The sequence below is a fragment of the Nothoprocta perdicaria genome, unplaced genomic scaffold (assembly GCF_003342845.1).
Source record: "Nothoprocta perdicaria isolate Ctin4 unplaced genomic scaffold, notPer1 scaffold_136, whole genome shotgun sequence".
Lineage (NCBI taxonomy): Eukaryota > Metazoa > Chordata > Aves > Tinamiformes > Tinamidae > Nothoprocta > Nothoprocta perdicaria.
Genome location: NW_020454494.1, coordinates 304,419 through 319,534, shown reverse-complemented (window position 1 = coordinate 319,534; position 15,116 = coordinate 304,419). Strand labels below are relative to the sequence as shown.

At 40.3% G+C, this 15,116-nt stretch overlaps 1 protein-coding gene across 1 annotated transcript in view; it reads left to right on the top strand.

The window, feature by feature from the left end:
- The first annotated feature begins 180 nt into the window (after positions 1 to 180).
- Positions 181 to 15,116, top strand: part of ERICH1 (glutamate rich 1) — a 78,445-nt gene continuing 63,509 nt past the window's right edge. The window contains 1 exon segment of the mRNA XM_026033885.1: positions 181 to 202. Coding sequence (XP_025889670.1) covers positions 181 to 202 — 22 coding nt within the window.

The window sequence follows — 15,116 nt, the reverse complement described above, 5'->3', positions numbered from 1 at the left end:
GCCCCCTGGCGGCGCCCTCGGGCACGGCGCGTGGCGGGCGGCGTGGGCGGGGCCGCGCGGAGAGGGCCCGCCTCTTCGCTGCGCCCGCCAATAGCGCGCCGATCGCCTGTTGATGGACAGGGGCGGCGGCGAACCGCAAGGAGGGCGGGCGGTGCGGAGGGGGTGGCCCGCGTGGCGGCCATGGCGCTCAGCAGGAGGGAAGGTGCGAGCGGCCGCGCGGGGACGGGGACGGGGACAGGGACGGGGACGGGGACAGGGACAGGGACAGGGATAGGGATAGGGATAGGGGTTCTCCTCGGCTGCGTGTTCTCCTCAGCTGCGTGGCCTGGCTGCGGGTGGGGGTAGCTACTGGTCGGGTAGTTAACGGTCGGGGCGTGGCCGTTTAACCGTCCCGGCGCGCGGCCGTTTAACGGCTCAGGGGGCCCAGCTGCGGCCCCCCGGCCGCCTGTGGCGGGCGCGGCGGCCCCCGGGCGCCCTTGGAGGGTCGCGGAGCAGGCGGGCTGGCGCGGTGCGCGGCCGGGAGCGCCGTGACGGGCGCTCTGCCGCTCCCCCGCGTGTCCCCTGCCCCGCGCCGCGCTGCCCTGCCGCCCTGGCCCGGGCGGTGCTGCCCGAGGGAGGCGAAACTAAAGCCTAATTGGTTCTTTAATGCTTATTTAAAAAAAAAAAAATCCTTAAAAACAGAAGTTTAGGGTGCACGTGTGCACGTGTGTGCACTCTTCCTGGCTGCAAGTGGCTGTGTAATTTGGCTTAATGAGAGCAGGCTAGCACAGTTCTGAAATAGGTAAGGTGATTTATTCATTTCTTTTTTTCTTTTTTTTTCCTAATCCAAGCAGAATTTTGGTCTAATTTATTATCCTTCTTTCTTGGTAATATGTGGCCTTTACCAGAAACAGCATTATAATATAAACCAAGGTGTTTCCGGAGTACAGCCTTAGTCACCAAAGTGGTTTTGATTGTGGCTGAACTGTGAKAGTGAAATGCCCACCTCTGAAGTGACTCTCTGCCTTGTCGCCGCCGTGCTCTTTTGTTTGCCCCAAACAGTTTGAGCTTCTGGAAATGTGAATCCCTCCTGCAAGGATATGAATATGAGAATACGGCGAAGCCCCAAGYGTTGCTGTATGAGCAATGTTTGGTACTTGACTGCGGTTAGTTAGCAGCAGGAAGCTTCTGAAGGGAGTGAAAAACTGAAGTTGTCTCTGTGTTTCAGCTGCAGCTCTAGCAGAGGCCTTGGAGAAGGAGGATGGWGTAGCTCATAGTGCAGGCGTCCCTTGCCAGAAAGCAGAGCAGTGCCTCTATAGAAGAAGATCAGGGACTTCCTTCTCATAAATAAGCTGGTGATTCTAGGGCTGAGAGCAGGGAAGGCAAATTCAACAGTACTCAAACAGGTTAAAACTGAACGTAAGATAAAGTGCTGCTAATTTCTGTATGAATGAAAAAGAAGGGTAAAATGATCATGCTGCCTAAGTGTCTTTTACTGAAAAGTTAGAAGCTACTCATGTTTTCTTTAACCACTGCTGAGGTTTGAATCATCACTGTTAATATTAAGAGGAAGAAAATGGAGCAAGGGATACAAGGATCATAGGATGTCRTGCAGTCACCCTGGAGTGAAAATAAGGGATGAAAGAAGGTCAGAAGAGATCCCCACTTTGCTCTGCTGTTGGGTGTAGTATATATGGAAAGAGTTGGCTTAGTGTTGTGAAAATCTACAGGCAAAAGATAAGATAGCTATATCAGAGAAGAGCTGAAAAAAGAAGTTCAGATTCTGCTTGTTAAGATTATTTTGGTCTAGTGTATAGGAGAAGGATACTTCAGATTGATCTGATCACATTACAAAGGAAAACACAAATTTTAATTTTGTATTTAACTGGGCCATAATTGATGAATAGTTTGTAGATTGCAGAGAACATTTATTGAGGAAAAAATCTAAGTTATTAAAATCTAAAAGGCAGGAAACTAACAGTATAAGTAAGTGAGATACAKCTAAGGTTTGATTTGCCAGGAATTGATTAGACAGTAACTGAGAAGATGCAGTGGTTTTGTTTATTTTTCATTTTTCATGCCCTCATGCAAAGTAACAGGCTAGAGGAAGTAGCAAGTCTGCTTGATAAATAGTTTGTAAACATCAGTGGCTTCTTTAAAGCTGTATTTCTCACTCCTTCCTCCTTGAACGTRTGTGTAGTTCCAAGGTAGCAGCAGCTTGGCTGTCTTAACACTGTTTATAGAGCCTTTAAGTTGATGGAGCTGATTCTCTGAAGTTCCAGCTCCAACAGCAGGGAATTAAGGTAGTGCTGTAGGTTACCCTGGCCGCCTCAGCTGCTGACAGAGTGCACTGCTGCAGGAGGTGCTGTGCAGCACAGGCTGAGGTCGTGGGGCTTCAGGGGACTCCTGATGTGCTGGGTGTTGGATGTGATCGACTGAAGCTAGTCGGCAACAATAACGAAACGTTTCAGACAACATGGAGAGCGTTGAATCAAGGATGCTGCCTCACCCTCTGTGTGATGAGTAGGGTGACTTGTTTATTGGGCTCATTTTTGTATGAAATGTGTTGGGAGGTGAAACTGTGATTGCAGTTCCTTATATCGGGGTGGAGGTGGAGGGTATTTAATGACTAAATCTCAGGTATTTGAAAATGCTTAATTCTCTTGTAGATGCAGCAGTGTTCTTTTCCTTTGGAATAAACTTGCTGCTTACAGATTTATTATTTCTTTTCCAAAGACTGCTTATAATTTGTTTGAAAACACAGTGTTATCTTTTCAGAAACACATGTTTTTGCCAGCAAAGGCCACATGCCTTAGAACTGGAATTTGATGCCTGCTGTAGATTTCCCTCCTTCTGGGAGAGGGATCTCAGTCTTTTTTTGCAGCAATTAGTAGTGCACATTGTTTCCAGTGACCAAAGACTTATTACAACTAGCCAAGTTCTAAATTTTATTTAGATTGCACTTAAATAAATTGCTGATACTGATGGTTTTGTAATTAAAGATAGAAGCTGCATTAGGGCAAGCATAATTGAATCTGCCATTACAGGTTAACAAAAACATTTGTTTTCAGAGGGTCTTTCATTGCGGAGATGAGTTGTCTTATCAGGGAGGCAGCCAGCAGGGTAAGGAGGGAGGAGAATTTGAGTTATCCTTGTAACGTGGCATTTATATATATATGCATATGTAACGTGCATATATATATATGTATATGCATATATTGTTTTTTAGGGGTACTTAAAAACTTTTCAAGGAACCAGTCTAGATACTTCTGTTGTTTTACAAAGGTAGTTTTCTTAAAATAATCAGCATGTGAAGTGCTGCACTCAACACTGGTTTTCAGGCTGTGTGGCCAGTAGATCCCTGGAGTCAAAAATAGAGGGTGTTGTGGTTTTTTTTTTTTTTTTTTTTCCCCTTTCCGTTACCTGCAGCTCGAAAGTGAGAAAACAATGTGTCTATAAATGTTTGCATTTCTGTTAAGGATTACACAATGGTTTCTGTTAAAACTCCTGTCGGATTAGAAGAAAAAAGATAAAATGAAAAAATCCTCTCCTCTCATATGGAAAATTCAAGTACTTGAAATTGTATTGTATTTACACCCTGGAAAAGGTCACACAGATATTGTATGTACACTCTTTTATATTATATGAACTTAGGAAAATTCCTTTGCAAATTAATTTGAGATACTGTATTTTTTTTTTTTTTTATTTATTTTTACCTGTGGTCATTGAGGCTGCCCCTACCAGTTTCATTCATATATATAAAAATAATATGTATTCATATACATATACGAACACACAAATGTACATAATATAGCCATCTTTCTTCCTGTGGTATTATTTTGAGCTTCATTTTAATTTCTTTTAAGAAGAGAAAGTTACCTCTTTTAAATTTTCTACATTTTTTTCTATTCAGTTGTCTAATCACCAGATGACTCCCCCTCCTTTCCCCACTAGTCTGCAGCTGTTCTTACGGTGATATTTCAGGCCATTATAGTACTTTTTTTTTTTTCTGTTCTTCATGTTGCTAACAACATTTACTGAAAAATTATAAGATGATGCCTAAATTGGAATGTAATAAGAATCCTGTGAAGGTTGGCAAATTCTCCCTCTAATTGCTGAAAAATTAAAAAATGCTGCCTTTTCCTTTAGATATGGCTTATGGTTTGACACCTATTTTAGGGCCTGTGCTGTTTTCTCTCTGCATTCATAAAACATGGCAAGTGTTCCTCGGGTCAAAGTAAGATTTAAATTTTATGGAATTCAGAGAGTTTAGGAATACAGTAGTAGGGGACTGGACTTAATGATCTAAGAGATTATGCAGTCAGGCTCTTAAGCAATCCTAGCATTTTAACTGTTAGTGCGTCCTTAATTTTATGTTCTTGTGTATCTTGAGCAAAACAAAATAGTACTTGATAGTCTAACCTGAGTTACATTAGTGTGGTGTGTGTGTGTGTATATGGTGCAAGAGGAGAGACTTTTGTTAGAAACAAGAAAAATCCACACAGTTCAAAAGAGTGGTGGTGAAAATACTGTTTTCTCAGGACTCTGTTAAGAGTGCTCCTAGGACAAGGTTCCACTATGAGACAGGTGGACAGTGTTCCTGTGAACAGCTGGAACAAAATCCTGATGTTCTCATTTTGGTGGCTGTAAGGCTTGTACCATGTGTCTCCTGTATCGTGTCAAGTGTCTAGGAGCTTCCAGTTGCGACTAGGGCGACCTCGTGCGAGATCTCCCAAGCTTCGTTAAGCAGGGAATGCGCCGTGCGTTAGTTGGGTCATTATCGAACTGCACAGCCCTGCAGAATGTGCTGACAGCTCTAACACTAGTCGTGTGGATTAGGAGCTGCTGTGTGACACAGAGATCCTGCTTAGTGAAGCTGCATCAGGTCTCTGAGCTAAGAGAAAAAAGAACATTTGCTTTTTTTGTAGTGCCATTGCCATGAGCAGTGTTGAGCTGTATTCCTGCAAGTAGGGAAAGCATTAAATGACTCCTCCATTGCGACTCACTTATTAACCTAGGTGATAAGGATGGGATATGATGTCACGTATACTCTTTTCTTTCCTTCCTTCCTTCCTTCCTCCCCTATAGATGCATGTCAAGATGTGTAGTAAAATCTCTCTTGTCTCTCTTGTTTGAATTGTGCATCAAAGCTGGGAGGACTGTGTATTAACTCAAGTTTCAGGGAGCAAAGTGATTTCTCCTCATATAAAAGATGAGATAGTGCTAGATGAAAAGATATAATGAACCTTATGCTTTGTGGACTGTTGCATTAATCTCAAAACTGAAGTCTTTTTTTACATTGTACAGTTATCAAATTCTAATAGACAAGAATAAATTATAGGCATTTAGCATCTGATTTTAATGCCTTATGGCACATGGAACACTAATAGATGATGTTTCAGTGGCAATAACATCTCAAGACAAACCTTAGGGTGGTGAGGTTAGTGTTAYTACACACTAGGCTTAAAAACAGAAGCATCTGAGTTTCTTGTGGAACTCCCCATGGTGTTTTGGTTAACAACCATACTGAGATGCAAACAGCTGATACTCAAGTAGTTCAAGTATAGAATTCAGTAAAAGAAAAACCTTCTGTTTGAGTTTTCCTCTTTCAACCTGAATATAGGACAGTAGTTTTTTTTCATTCATAGAATGAAATGATCAATGTCATGTGAAAAATAAAGTAAATTGTGAAACTGAATGAAGACCATTCCCACCTTGGGTGTGGATATGCTGGATATGTGTATATTTAAAATACGTATGTATCCTTTTATCTGTTATTTGACTTTTATCAAGATAGTGGAATTTACGATTCATGTAAGAAGATGGTGAAGTTAAAAATAATCAGTTTGAGATACCAGCATTTCATCCCAGTRTTCCTACTTGATTGCTAATTCTGAAGTCCAAAGACTAGCAGCTTGCCCTCCTTAAACTCTGCTAACTCACACAATGATTGATGTATATTGGAGAAAAAGAGTAAGAAGCAAACAGCCTTTGTTTAAGAGAAGTCTTTTATTTGAAAAGGCAAGTACTAAAATGTTAGGGATTTGAGACAGATTCCAGACTGAAAGTCTTTTTCTTCAGAATTCAGATTTCTGACATTTAGGAAGATCTTCACAGAAAAGGACTTGGTAAATAATGATATAAAGAGGCAGAAGGACAAAGATAAAAAAGCTCAGGTTRTACAGATGTAAATAAGGAACAAAGTTTGTGGTTTTAGTGGTAAAGGTGATTAAGCACTGGAATAAACTAGCATGAGTGATTTGGATACTCTCCAAAGGTTTGTTTGGAAGATACTAAATTTACTAAGACACAAATTGTCTTTTAATGCTAATAATTATGTAAAATTATTTCTTACAGTSGCTCAGACAAGATTATTCAGGCCTTAAGGTGGAAGTATAAATTCCATYTTGAAATTTGAAGCTGAGAATTTATTTAATACCTTTTTGAAGGTGGAATTTCAGAAGCTGGTAGACTTTCTGAGATTAAAGAGTAGAGCTAAATATGTGGATACTTTCACACTTCATACTTGTAGACAGATACAGTTAGATCTGAATTATGAAAAYGGAAGGTATTGTGGGCAGTCTGCAGAACGACATCCTCTTTGACCAAGAACAAAGTTTTGTAACATCCATTTAGCCCCTGGGTTCATCTACAAGTGCCTCTTTCAAGAGATGGTCCTCTGCAGCTCTGTTGTCTGCATTTATTTTCATAGCCAGAATTCTGCCACTTCTTTCTTCCTTGGAATATCTTCCTTTTTTTTTTTTTTTTTTTGTGATTGCACTTTTTACAGTTTGGAGTCTTAACTGAATTTTTGGTAATGCTCTCAACCCCTGCCGTGCTGATCATGATATGTAATTGTGAGTAGTGTGTGTATATGCATCCAAGGAACTTAAAGTTATGTTCACTTGATGCTTATGTAGTAGGAAATAGATATTAATCTGGTTTGAATCGCTAGCCAACAGATGATCTGTACTCTGARTAATATTTCTCTTTGCTGCTTCTGTGTCAAAAAGTAGTTACGTGGTGCCTTTTCAATCTTCTGATGCCTTTGCCTATTCCTTACGTTTTCTACATGAGTGTTACCAAGAAGTAGCTGTGGAACTTGTTCTTGCTTCTGAAAAAAACTGATCCCTTCTCCTCACCAACAAATTCCTGGAGAGATGGGTGTTCTGCTGTTGCTTCAGTTTCAGTGCTGAGTAGGAACATTCGGTGCTTCGCTTGCAGGCTCGTACAGTGGCTGCTGGGAGAATGAGCTCGTTTCATTTCTGAATTTGTTTTCTATTTAGGTTTCAAAACTCAAGTCTAGAGGGTGCATGCTTTTTGTTGTATACTTTTTTATTTTTATTTCTGATGGTCTATTAGAATAAAAATCTACTGAAATACATCAACTACTTCTTAATCTTGTGTTTACAGTTCCTTGTACTTCATACTCAAGATCCCAAGCATTTGAGTCTTGGGGATGTGTTTGAAGTTTGATGCCTTTTCTTTTCACTAGTTTAAATGTAGTTTGAGCACTATGAGTGCTTAGCATCTGCTTATTTTTCAAGGAGCTGTGTCCTTCCTTTAACAGGTCCCGAAGGTGCTAAAATGGCCACAAACACAATCAGATGAACCAGGTTTAGTTGCATGAAATAGAGAAATGAATTTCAGGATTCTTGGTTGTGCTGATGCTTGCTTTAATTCATAAAGGAACGTGAATTGTGTTCAATACTTGAAGCAATTCTGACAAAAATTAGCAAATATGAAATAAGTATTGGCAAGCAATGCAGTCATGGAGAATCTATCCCTTGGTCRCTTCCCTTTCCTCCTGAATAAAAAAGCAAGCCAATAATTTGTTCGAATTTGCTACTCTGTGTGCGGGCATGTGAAGGGAAAGATAGAAGGGTAAGAAAGGATCAAGGRAGAAGAGAATTTTTATGATGTTTAAAATTAGAATTGGTTGCCCAGAGATCTCCTTAGTGAAACCAAGTTCRTTTTCCTGCTTAATAGAACGTGCAGCTTGTAAGTGGAGACTAGTTAGCAACTTGGCAGTTCTTTTTCCTTTTGAAATGTGCACCAGCTGTTTGCATCTCTTTAGCTTCATTTAAATGAAACTTTCTTATAGGCAGCATGTGGTGTACTTGAAATGCAGCTAAAATGCTTTGTAATCTTGCAAGCATAATATACACTCAAGCAAGATATATAGCGCACAGCACTCACGAAAAGCACGATACCAAGGCATGAAAGAATATTTTCAAGAGTGGCCTCTATTTTGAGGGTTATAAACAGAATTTTCCTCCTTTTCCAGGAGATTTGGGAGCTCTGCATTCCAGTCCGTGCTCAATAAATACTGCAGGTAAAGCTGAGCACCTGCAATATGAGAAATGCAGAGCGTTGCTTTATGATGCCTTGTGTCTACTTGGGGTCTAAGAAATATGGTAAATATGGTATCTTACCAGTTCTGTTCTAAGTGCTCTCAGATTATCAGCCTTAAACACAAGTGAACTACAAAGAAAAATGCTACTATAAGTGCAGTGAACATTCTTCCTTTTGTCRTAGCTGTATCTGAATGAACTTCACTCTGTAAGAGGTGCAAGACTGGTATCCATGAAAATACTGATAAGCCTCAGAAATGCTTCTCAAGCAGTGGCAAGGAAAGCTTTCTGTTCTAGTGATCCTTTAGATAAAGGATTCATTTCCAGAGTAGAAGACTGCCATACCTGCTCCAGGTATTTCCTGCTCACTCAGTGTCTAAGCTGGGATAACTTGTTCAGACTGTCATCCTGGAACATGAATAAGTCTGAACTTTCCTAAGAATAAATGAGATTTGCCTTGGTACAGCCTGTCTAACCTGCTCATTAATGCCTGAACATACAAGCCAGCAGCAAGCAAATATAGCCAATTTTAAAAGGTAGCAAATCACTGATCCCTGTCCTGTTGCTCTAAGAAGGAACAGAACTACTTGAAATTTTCAGCCAAACTGGTATCCTTTTTTTCCTCATTGAATGCATTATGATTGATACCATTCCTGTACACCTAATGGGACCTATATACACACCACTGTAAAATGACGTAGGCTTCTAGCAGTGTTCTGAGGAAGCCTGGAAGTGTGGTTAAATCTGAGTATATTTTGAATGAAAACACAGAAGCTGTGCCAGTGACTGCCTTCCTCTGGTGGCTTTTTAACTGTGTTATTTCCCACTACTGTAAGCCAAATTGCAACTCCTTTTCTGAAAGTAGAGAACTTGATGTCAGTGGAATTTCTTTGAGGAAGATAAGCAAAATCTCAACCTAACACTGTAAGCAAGAGCTGTATGTATGTATCTCTACTTACTGCTCCTGGGTTGCTGCACTCTGTTGCAAGCAGCTTTGCAAGGTTTATAGGAAAGTCTCCTACATCAAGCACCAACTCCTTGCTGCTTGATTTTATTTGCAGTTTCTTGGAAGTTTGTTGTAAAAATGCTTGATGCTCATCAGGAAGGTTTGGGATTGATTATTCCAATTCATTGTTACTTTACAGTATTTACTTGTGGCATGGTTTGATGCAATCTTACCCTTATTTTCATTTCTTTATGCTTACAGCTCTCTTGGTGTTTGTTTTCATAGACTAAGCAGTCCAGGCTCATCTTGTTCTTCTGTGTCCTATTGATTATCTGAAGAATTCTTTTTCTCTCCCTGCTCTRATTTGAGTTCAACCAGTTCGTATGCATTAGGTTGTTAATGTTTGCAGTGAGGTTTYTTTGGATTCTTTTATTAATTTATATTGTAGTTTTGGACCTTGGATTAAGAATATTTAGCCCAGTAGGGTCTTGGATTGCATTTGCATCGTGCATGACCTTAATCATCGGCATGACTCAATCTCTCTCAGGAATGAGAATTCCTGAGCTGGTGCTGAGGAAAGCCTGTTGTATTTCCAGTTAGGATTTTTTTTTATTTGTCCCCTAAGCTGGGTGATGCTAATAAATTGTCCTTCAGGTTTCATTTAGCTCCTTAAGCTTGCTCACTTTGTAAATGGAGACAGTGTCAGCCAAACTCTTTCCCCGAAGCAAAATAGCAATGAATCTCTTTAAAGCTCCAGGATTTGGACTGGATACTTCTGTTAATACAATTATTGAGCAATGCTTCTTTTTTTATCATTTGATTATCCATGATATTCTAAATCTCATTTCTTTGTACAGTTTTCAGCTGAATGAAATCCCTTCAGCAGTGCTGCTGTGGCACCTGCAACCCCAACCCACCACCACATTCACACACACAGAGGTTTGGCAAGTCCGGAAAGGTTCAGAATAAGGAATGTTTAGTTGACAATAACAAAATTTACTGCTTCTGTCACCTTTAGTCTTCTGTTTCAGCAGTATGTATCTTGCAATATAAAGAAAATCCGTTTGTGTAGTATTTAAATCCTGTCAGATTACTGGAGGGGAAAGAGTACTCAATATATAGCAAACACTTCTTTCTTACAGTTTAATTTTCACTTTATTTGGATTCAGCAATGGATAAATATGTCCACATACTTTTCTGAATTAAAATGGCAACTAAATCTTGAGTGTTAACACAGAGCTGTGGTCCCTGGGCCATGTTCCTTTAGGCCAGAGCAAACTAAAACTGCTTTGAGTTGTCACGCTGTGAGCAGGAGTTCTGAGCCATGTCTTTGCGCAGGCAGATGTAGCTGTGGGGAAATCTTTTCTCAGATAGCAGAATTCACTCCCTACAGAACTCAAAGTATCTTTAATTTTCTGTAGGTTGGGAGTCATGAGCCTCAGAAATGGAGCTATGCCAGAAACATGATGGCAGTTTTTTCAGGTTCACTGTGGATTGAGCAAACTAAGACTTCAATAATTTCGGTCTGATCCGTGCCCTATAAAACTTCTTGGATTACCATCTGCTGTTCCAGATTTTTATGGGGAAATAAGGACAGCTGAAAGCAGTGCAGAGATAATGATCATAAAGAGTGAGCGTTGCTTTCAGCTGCACCCATCTTGCCTTCATGCCTGCCTCTCAAGCTCTTAGCTTGTTTCCTTCTCACTTCCACTTCCTCAGCTTTCAGTTCAAGGGACTGTTTTCTTCCAGGAGTGGAGATCTACTCGCCATTCTCTCAGCCTTTATTGCTGATCACGTTTCTTTCTTGTTCCGTTGTGGACTTAGTTGTGGAGTCTCTTCTCACACACTCTTTTACCAGCTCTTCCTCCTCTTCCAGGATGGAGCACCCAGTTTTGTGATAAATGAAGACAGTTTTCAAGGATGTTCTTCAAAATCTATTCAGTCACTTACTGAGTCTCTTGTATCTCGCACATTAGCACTGTATGTTAATTAGCAATTTTCTTAAGTTCTCATTCCAACTAGTGTATCTCTCTTTTCTCTTTGCTCAGAACTCCCCCAGCTCAGTCTTCCAGAAACACGTCTCGGAGCATATGCTTATTCATCACTGTTACCAGGAGTGGAAAAGGGTCCTCAGATTGGGCCCTTAAAGGACTGTATGAATCTGTGCAGATCCACTCTTGGCTGGAAAGCAACAGCAAAAAATGAATGTATGTCCTTAACTGTGATACTAGTATGGTGAGAGCTTGTCCTTTTGAGGAAAAAGTGAGTTTGTCTTTAGAAGCAGGTGATTTTCCTTGTATCCTCTTTCACTACATGTCTCAGCTCAAGAGGTAGCTCTTTCCTTAATGGTCTGAGTGGTTGGTACCAGCCGTCTTTGGTGCTACCCAGTATTGCAGGTTGGTACAGTAGGGTAAGGAGGGTTCTGAGTAGGGGACGCCACCATTTAGCCAACACTTACAGGTGTTATAGGACTTGTCATTAAGGCTTTGCAGTAATAAAATCCCAAGGGAAAAAACAACCCCCATATCCTAAAAAATAAAATAAAAAATGAAAAATAAATTGCTGTGGTAACTTAGCTCGAAGTAGCTTGAACACGAAGCAGAGCGCTGCTTTGTAGATATTCCTAGAGCCTCATTTCCCTGTCTGCTGATAGGCAGGCAAGCTTGTTTAAAAAAAAAAAAAGTTACAGATGTGATGGGTTTTATTATTTTTTATTATTATTTTATTAATGATTAAAATATAAGACTAACTACTAGACTAAAGTATTCAGTTTCTCAGCTGTCCTGTGGAATTTTGCTGCCTCCTTTTGCCGAGGAAGGCACGCCGCTGGGGTACACTGGCTCCTGCTTTGTTCAGGAGGCTTCACATCCATCTGGCTCCAAACCTTGTCATGCCAGGGTCTGTGCTGCCGATTCCCATCCTGCCATGGGTGTTAGGATTTATTGCTGCTCGTAATGGATCCCTTTGYGGTGCTGACAGCGGGGCTGGCCCAGCCGTGAAACACAGCAGGCAGAGAAGACCCCAGAGCAGCCAGATCATTTCTGAGCCTGGCCTGAAACCTCTAGCCAGTGGGATTGAGTGGCTCTCTCGTGTTGCTRGTTAAACCTCACGTTTGCTGAAATAAATTCCTCACCGCCACTTGCATTTATTCTAAGCATAAGAGTAGGTTTTTTTTTGTTTGGTTGGTGGTTTTTTTTTTTTTATGAAAAACTATTTTCCTCCATGTTCAGACCTTTCAGTGGTGACTGTTAGTTCAACTTTTATAGTCAAACATGGACATTACAGATGGGGACAGCTCCATGAGAGTAAGAAGGGATGAATGTGTGAGAAGTGATCTCTCATACTGCTTTCTGCACCAGTGCTGTTGTGCATGGATGTGAGTGTAGTCCCTGTATTTCACAAGTAAAGGAAAAGACAGCAGTAGTTTTTGTGTGKGGGTTTCTGAACAGATGGCTAGAGAAATCACATTCAAGACTAGGACCATAAAATCCCTTGTAGCAACTATGAGACTCCCTCTGCTTGGCAGACTTGGACAAAGCTTTTTTCCTTTATAGATTTATCCATATCTCAAGAAGCATTTGCTTGGGAGAACCGCTTCATCACTACAAGTGCTTGAACAATAATTTACTAACAGGACTGGTAGAGATCATGAAGATGATGCTATTGGAATAAAACTTGGGGGGAAGGATCCAGAGCCAACCTTTGGATAACTTCCTTTGAAGTCAGAGATATGCACGAGTCCTTTAGCTGTCTTGGTGCACTGCTTGCTCCCCAGCCTTTCCTCTGGCTCTTTCCTAAGGGGAGTTACTGCATGCTCTGACTTTCCCACATCCTCACAGGGTGAGGAGGATAAGTTACATCCTGAGGATGATGGTGAAGAGGAGTTACATCTTMAGGGCACATTCACGTCTTTCCTTCTGGGAACAGTGGTGTTAACCTGCAGAATGGGATGTGGCTACTGGAAGGGGATATCTCTGGCAGTCTCTTGGCGTTTTTCTTGTCACTGAATGAATGATAAGAATAAAAGTAAATAAATTTGGCCTTTTCTGGCAAAGCTTTCCGTACAGGTGTCTCTTTAGGCTTGGCTCTTAACACAGGCTCTTTTAGTAAGGCCACTGATTATTGAAAAGACGGGATCCAAGCAAAGAATAAGTGAAGGATAGAGTATAAGAGCTCAAAAAGTCTAACAAGATGTTCTCTCCCGTTTTGAATCCTGCACGGACTGCCTGGGTCCACATGGAAAGAGAGCAGGRTAGTTTGTAGCCTTTTGCAGAGATGCCTTTCTCCTTTTGTTAAATTCTGGTACAGAAAATTCTTCTGGCACTCAATTTCTCAGCTATGTCAGCAAGGGAAGCAGTGAACACTGTTCATCCTCAGATGCTAATGGAAAACAAGGTATCAACCTGAATAGTACCACAAACCCTGGGAACTCTTCTGATATGCAGAGTAGGCTACATTTTGTCCTTTGAACATATCAAGATGCAAAGGAACGGTGACAGAAGCAGCCTATTTCTTCTTCCTTTCTCTAGATTTAACTTGAAAATTGCTACTGATTGCAGTGTTAATGTTAATTTCTTGGATGAAGATTTCTCTGTCAAGGAAAGAACTCCCTATTTGTGAGATGAGATGGAGAAGTCTAAGATCAAAGCTACAATCACAGTTAACTCCTTAGAAACTTCTTTTGCATTAGTTCTCTTCAGCCATTTATGCTTTGAAGTTTTGGGTGAAAAAAAATTTCAAAATTAAATCTAAATTGTTGTTTTGAATTCTTTTAGATGCTTTCAGGATCCCTTTTTGTGAGAAATAGTTTATAGAACAGAAAGGGAGAGAGATAGGAAAGGTGAGTACATCTGACAAACTCACCTAAGGAGAGTTTTCTGGAGACAGTATGCAGTAGTGAACACAAAATCTGTACCTTTATCCTTTAATTTTTAATATCTAGTTAAAATTAATAGCTTTAGCCCTCAAGCTAAAGATGTCTGATTGACTATTTTTTTTTAATTTGGGATTTTTGAGGGAATTGTAGTTGTTGTTTTGTTTGTTTATTTGAGAATCAGCTCTGAGAAGTCAGATGGAGTCCTGTGTTTGTGCATACGCTGGTAACAGAAATCTCGAATTCTCTGGGGTGCTGAAAGGTGCAGATCAAGTGGCTGTTGCAGTCTCTAATTCTGTTCACTAGTGCTCAGATTTCTAAGTGTCTATTTCCTTAATATAGATCTGTTTTTAAAAAAAGTTTATCAAGAGCTTAACTTAGTGTCTTTGTGTGTGCACACAAAGCAATTGAATTCTGAGGGCTTGTCAAAAGGAAATGCTTTAAATATTTATCCTGTTCTCTATAAAATAATAATTTCTTGAATGAGATAATTCAGCCTTTTATGGATTTCTTCCTGTTTCAGTATAGCACATTGACACATTCTTCCTTCCTTTTATTAGATAAAGGGTTGTTTCTTGGTGAGAAAATAAGTGTTCACAAGTGATCAATTGTGATAGCGTCAAATGGTTTCCAGTGATGGAATTACTGTCTTTTTTCCCCCTTTTATGAACAGTATTAAAAGAAGTGTCTTCCATCAGAAACTTTGAGAGCAACATTAGTRATTCAAGGATTTCCCAGCTTTATGATGATTTTTTAGGATGAGTGTTAAACTTAAGCTGTGAAAGAGTCATTATTGGAAAGTGTTATGATAGTACATGTTTCTGCTAGCTACGATAGAAGCCATCTCTGCTGTAAAATGAACTGCTTTTTCTCTAGGAAAATTATATTGCTCAGAATTGTCACCAAGTCACTTGTATAGTATCTACCTACACGTACATGCTTTTTTTTTTTTTTTTTTTTTTTT